Source organism: Mizuhopecten yessoensis, unplaced genomic scaffold, assembly GCF_002113885.1.
Source record: "Mizuhopecten yessoensis strain PY_sf001 unplaced genomic scaffold, ASM211388v2 scaffold9507, whole genome shotgun sequence".
NCBI classification, from domain to species: domain Eukaryota; kingdom Metazoa; phylum Mollusca; class Bivalvia; order Pectinida; family Pectinidae; genus Mizuhopecten; species Mizuhopecten yessoensis.
In genome coordinates this window covers 218246-224499 of record NW_018408082.1, presented here as the reverse complement: position 1 = coordinate 224499, position 6254 = coordinate 218246, and the positions used below count along the sequence as shown (strand labels likewise).

The 6254-nt window shown below is 40.6% G+C and overlaps 1 protein-coding gene across 1 annotated transcript in view; it reads right to left on the bottom strand.

The window, feature by feature from the left end:
• The window catches only part of LOC110458254 (protein GPR107-like), a 28838-nt gene that overhangs the window by 12713 nt on the left and 9871 nt on the right, over window positions 1-6254 (bottom strand). The window contains exons 4-7 of the mRNA XM_021509868.1: window positions 5228-5331; window positions 1999-2653; window positions 575-676; window positions 214-347 (exon numbers count right to left, since the gene is read on the bottom strand). Of these exons, the coding sequence (XP_021365543.1) occupies window positions 214-347; window positions 575-676; window positions 1999-2653; window positions 5228-5331 (995 nt within the window). The remainder of the gene's footprint in view (window positions 1-213; window positions 348-574; window positions 677-1998; window positions 2654-5227; window positions 5332-6254) is intronic.

The following is a 6254-nucleotide window of genomic DNA, read 5'->3' as shown; positions in this document are numbered from 1 at the left end:
TCTGAGTAAACTACACTTTGTTCTGTGGGTTACCTCACAAAGGTCGGAGTAAACTACACTTTGTTCTGTCGGTTACCCCACAAAGGTCTGAGAAAACTACACTTTGTTCTGTGGGTTACCCCACAAAGGTCTGAGTAAACTACACTTTGTTCTGTGGGTTACCTCACAAAGGTCCTTCAATGTAGTTGATCATGGTTCTTTTCGATGACTTACCTGCCCCTCTTGAGGATGGTTGACCAGACAATGGCTGTCAGGACATATACAACAAAGAGACCAAAGAAGAGTTTAGGTATTGGCATTCCTCCCGCAGACAGGAAGTTCTTATCATTGGCCTCTGTGATTCCCAACTGTAAAACCAGCAAGTAGGTCGAATTTCATTAACAGTCATACTGAATTTTCATTTAAAAGTAATCAAAATACTAGAATGTGATTTTGAATTTGATAAAAATAAATCCCATCTATTTCATCAGTATTACATTGAAGACTCAGGTTTGTCAAAGACTAAAGTCACATCAAGAGGGACTCATTGTACATAACGTTTATCACTACTTTGTGTATGTTAGACAGCACTGACCATGAGGTGGACCTCGGTCATCTCCTTGGGGTAGTTGTAACAGTTGTGGAAGTACAGGTTGTACAGACCTTCCTCTTCATCTGTGTTAATGGCCACGGCAAACTGTACAACAAGTAAGACATGATAGCAATACACTAAACTTAACATAAGGAGAAAAGGATCTTGGCACCCACCCTGAACTGATCTTTATCAGATCTACAAAAGAGGACCTTTCACCTTCTTGGCTCTTCACTTTCCTCACAGGTACACACACATACTATCACCCAGTCCCATGTTAGAAATCCTGATCAGGAATCTTGTACATTAACTTAAACCTTGTAATGTCATATGTTATTCGTCACTATGATAACGATATGCAAAATGCTATAAATGTGTAATTCTTACGTTATAAAAAGTGCTGTCATTGATGGATAAATTATCTTTAAGGCCAGGGGTTTTTATAACAAGAGGGAATGTAAATATGAATTATTGATAACAAGATTGCTAACAACATTCAAGATGGCCACCTATTGGCCTCTTTGGATTTGGTATTTAAAGATTAATTATTCTCTGTGTATGGGGTATTTATATAAATACTAGTACCCCATACAGATAATATTTCGTCTATAAATATCCAATGCACACAGATTAATTAATCTATAAATACCCCATAGAGAGATTAATTCATTTATAAATACCCCATACAGAGATTAATTCATCTATAAATACCCCATACAGAGATTAATTCATCTATAAGTAGCCCATATACAAATAATAGTTCATCTATAAATACCCCATAGAAAGATTGATTAATCTGGTATAAATAACCCACACACAGAATATGATTCATCAATAAATAACCTGTACACAGAGAATAATTCATTCCCAATAATTCCCAAACTATAAATACCCCCAAATCACATTATAATCAATCTGGTGTAAATACCCCCAAAACAAATTATAATCAATCTGTAAATACCCCCAAAACACATAATCAATCTGTAAATACCCCCAAATCACATTATAATCAATCTGGTGTAAATACCCCCAAAACACATTATAATCAATCTGTACATACCCCCAAAACACATATTATAATCAATCTGTAAATACCCCCAAAACACATTATAATCAATCTGTAAATACCCCCAAATCACATTATAATCAATCTGGTGTAAATACCCCCAAAACACATTATAATCAATCCGTAAATACCCCCAAATCACATTATAATCAATCTGGTGTAAATACCCCCAAAACACATTATAATCAATATGTAAATACCCCCAAACAAACATAATAAAAAATCCCCAGTAATCAGAAACAATCATAATAAAAAATCCCTAGTAATCAGATTTACAATCTTTCTAGATCCCATCATGATCACCTATGCATTATCAATTAGTTCTACGTACATAATCAATTATAATAGAAAAGAATCTTACAAAGGCAGAATATTCGCCATCTTTTGTCTTGTACATCTTAATGGTTTTCTGCATTGAACTATCCTGTGTTTTAGCTGAAGTATTTCCTGGTTTGTCTGATGAAGTAGGTTTACTATCCCCTGGTTTGTCTGATGAAGTAGGTTTCCCATCCCCTGGTTTGTCTGATGAAGTAGGTTTACTATCCCCTGGTTTGTCTGATGAAGTAGGTTTCCCATCCCCTGGTTTGTCTGATGAAGTAGGTTTACTATCCCCTGGTTTGTCTGATGAAGTAGGTTTCCCATCCCCTGGTTTGTCTGATGAAGTAGGTTTNGGTTTGTCTGATGAAGTAGGTTTCCCATCCCCTGGTTTGTCTGATGAAGTAGGGTTTCCATCCCCTGGTTTGTCTGATGAAGTAGGTTTCCCATTCCCTGGTTTGTCTGATGAAGCAGAAGCCTTGGCTGAAGATTTAGGAGGATGTGCAATACTCATTGTTGTTGTGGATGGTTTTGGAATACTGGCTTCCCGTTTGGCTTTATTACGACCAACCATTTGTTCGTCTCCAAGGAGGACCTTCGGCTTAGACATGACGTGGCGGTTAAGGCGTCTGTTGATGAAATCTACATCATCTGTGATCTGTAGTGTCTTAATGCCCTTTCCTCTTCTTATCAATGTCATACTGCAAAATAAATGTTATCAAGTCAGCAATATAATAAGGTCACACGTTCTGATAAACATTATCAAACTTTCCTATAAACAACTTAAAATTGCTTCATCAACAATGTCTAAATTTTACATCACAATGTTAAACAATTAGATTAACAATCAACAATGTCAATTTGCACATTCATTGAAATCTTGATGTTTGTTATGAACAAGAAGTTATAAGATGGGGTTAGAAGTGATCAAGTGGGTTATGATGTTATAAGATGGGGTTAGAGGTTATCAAGTGGGATTACAAGTTATTTGCTATGTTAAGAGGTTATCAACTTGGGTTATAAGTTGTCAGCTGAGATAAGATATTGTCACCTTGGGTTGAGCATTGTCAGCAGGGGTTAGGCATTGTCATCTGGGGTAAAAGGTAGTCAGCAGGGGTTAGAGTTCATGAGCCTGGGTTAATAGCCATCAGCAGGGGTTATAGAGTTCATTAGCCTAGGGTAGTAGCCATCAGCAGGGGTTAGAGGTCATTAGCCTGGGTAAGTAGCCATCAGCAGGGGTTAGAGTGAGTCTGGGTTAGTAGCCATCAACAGGGGTTAGAGTTCATTAGCCTGGGTTAGTAGCCAGCAGCAGGGGTTAGAGTTTATTAGCCTGGGTGAGTAGCCATCAGCAGGGGTTAGAGTTCATTAGCTTGGGTAAGTAGCCATCAGCAGGGGATGGAGTTCATTAGCCTGGGAAAGTAGCCATAAGCAGGGGTTAGAGTTAGTCTGGGTTAGTAGCCATCAGCAGGGGTTCGAGTTCATTAGCCTGGGTAAGTAGCCATCAGCAGGGGATGGAGTTCATTAGCCTGGGTAAGTAGCCATCAGCAGAGGTTAGAGTTAGTCTGGGTTAGTAGCCATCAACAGGGGTTAGAGTTCATTAGCCTGGGTTAGTAGCCATCAGCAGTGGTTAGAGTTTATTAGGCTGGGTTAGTAGCCAGCAGCAGGGGTTAGAGTTTATTAGCCTGGGTGAGTAGCCATCAGCAGGGGTTAGAGTTCATTAGCTTGGGTAAGTAGCCATCAGCAGGGGATGGAGTTCATTAGCCTGGGAAAGTAGCCATAAGCAGGGGTTAGAGTTAGTCTGGGTTAGTAGCCATCAACAGGGGTTAGAGTCCATTAGCCTGGGTTAGTAGCCATCAGCAGGGGTTAGGGTTCCTTAGCCTATGGTAGTAGCCATCAGCAGAGGTTAGAGTTCATTAGCCTAGGGTAGTAGCCATCAGCCGGGGTAAGAGTTAGTCTGGGTTAGTAGCCATCAGCAGGGGTTAGAGTTCATTAGACTGGGTAAGTAGCCATCAGCAGGGGATGGAGTTCATTAGCCTGGGAAAGTAGCCATAAGCAGGGGTTAGAGTTAGTCTGGGTTAGTAGCCATCAGCAGGGGTTAGAGTTCATTAGCTTGGGTAAGTAGCCATCAGCAGGGGATGGAGTTCATTAGCCTGGGTAAGTAGCCATCAGCAGGGGCTAGAGTTAGTCTGGGTTAGTAGCCATCAGCAGGGGTTAGAGTTTATTAGCCTGGGTTAATAGCCAGCAGCAGGGGTTAGAGTTTATTAGCCTGGGTGAGTAGCCATCAGCAGGGGTTAGAGTTCATTAGCCTGGGTAAGGAGCCATCAGCAGGGGATGGAGTTCATTAGCCTGGGTAAGTAGCCATCAGCAGGGGATGGAGTTCATTAGCCTGGGTAAGTAGCCATCAGCAGAGGTTAGAGTTAGTCTGGGTTAGTAGCCATCAACAGGGGTTAGAGTTCATTAGCCTGGGTTAGTAGCCAGCAGCAGGGGTTAGAGTTTATTAGCCTGGGTGAGTAGCCATCAGCAGGGGTTAGAGTTCATTAGCTTGGGTAAGTAGCCATCAGCAGGGGATGGAGTTCATTAGCCTGGGAAAGTAGCCATAAGCAGGGGTTAGAGTTAGTCTGGGTTAGTAGCCATCAGCAGGGGTTAGAGTTCATTAGCCTGGGTAAGTAGCCATCAGCAGGGGATGGAGTTCATTAGCCTGGGTAAGTAGCCATCAGCAGGGGTTAGAGTTAGTCTGGGTTAGTAGCCATCAACAGGGGTTAGAGTTCATTAGCCTGGGTTAGTAGCCATCAGCAGGGGTAAGAGTTCATTAGCCTAGTGTAGTAGCCATCAGCAGGGGTAAGAGTTAGTCTGGGTTAGTAGTCATCAGCAGGTGTTAGAGTTAGTCTGGGTTAGAAGCCATCAGCAGGGGTTAGAGTTCATTAGCCTGGGTTAGTAGCCATCAGCAGGTGTTAGAGTTCATTAGCCTGGGTTAGTAGCCATCAGCAGGGGTTAGAGTTTATTAGCCTGGGTTAGTAGCCATCAGCAGGGGGAAGAGTTCATTAGCCTAGTGTAGTAGCCATCAGCAGGGGTAAGAGTTAGTCTGGGTTAGTAGCCATCAGCAGGGGTTAGAGTTCATTAGCCTTGGTTAGTAGCCATTAGCAGGGGTTAGAGTTTATTAGCCTGGGTTAGTAGCCATCAGCAGGGGTTAGAGTTCATTAGCTTGGGTTAGTAGCCATCAGCAGGGGTTAGAGATCATTAGCTTTGGTTTGTGGTCGCCAGCGGGCTGAACTTACTCAAGTGTCTTGAAATTCATCTTGAAGAAGATAATAGAGACGGAGCTGTCAGTGTACTGTTTTGCTGGTGGTGACTGTAGGATACACTTGCCCTGGTTGTCCTCCTGTGGGAATAAACAGTGGATCACCCTTCTGCAGACAACATTCACAGAGAATCATGACTAGCAAACCAACTTTAAGTTTCCATTTTTTAAGAAAATAAATATGTCTCTGAATAAGTAAAGATAAACTGTCAAAACTGCAATATTTTTGCTTCACTAAATTTGTGCTCTGTGGTCATTTGCCTAACAATGAATTCCAAATTAGGCCAAATAAAAAGATGTCTGTTTAGGGTTCCCGACATACCCTAGGTTTTTACCCCCAACCCAAAACTTTTTGATGGAAAACAAAAAAAAACACGCTGATTTTCGAATTTTAGAAGGTTCCTTGCCTTTCAAAATGGCTTCCAGCTCCGTGTTGGCACTAAATGTCATCATATGGAGCACAATCTGCCTCAAAATGAACCTTGTTTATGTAATTCTTTGTTTTACACACAATAGTAGGGTCATAATCACATGACCACAAGGTACATAAAAATATACAAAAAAAAAATCAAAAATCAAAAACAAATCCGACCTACCTACCTTTTTTTTTTGCCCAATCAACCCTAAACAGACTATAATTTTTTTTTGGCCTTAGTCATTTTCTTTTAGATATCTAATATCTCAGCTATAAGTTATATCATAATAGAGTAGAATGAGTATCCAAGTCATCGTTCTCAGCTAAAAGTTATATCATAACAGGGTAGAATGAGTATCCAAGTCATCGTACTCAGCTAAAAGTTATATCATAACAGGGTAGAATGAGTATCCAAGTCTTCATACTCAGCAATAAGTTATATCATAATAGAGTAGAATGAGTATCCAAGTCATCATACTCAGCTATAAGTTATATCATAATAGGGTAGAATGAGTATCCAAGTCATCGTACTCAGCTAAAAGTTATATCATAATAGGGTAGAATGAGTATCCAAGTCATCATACTCAGC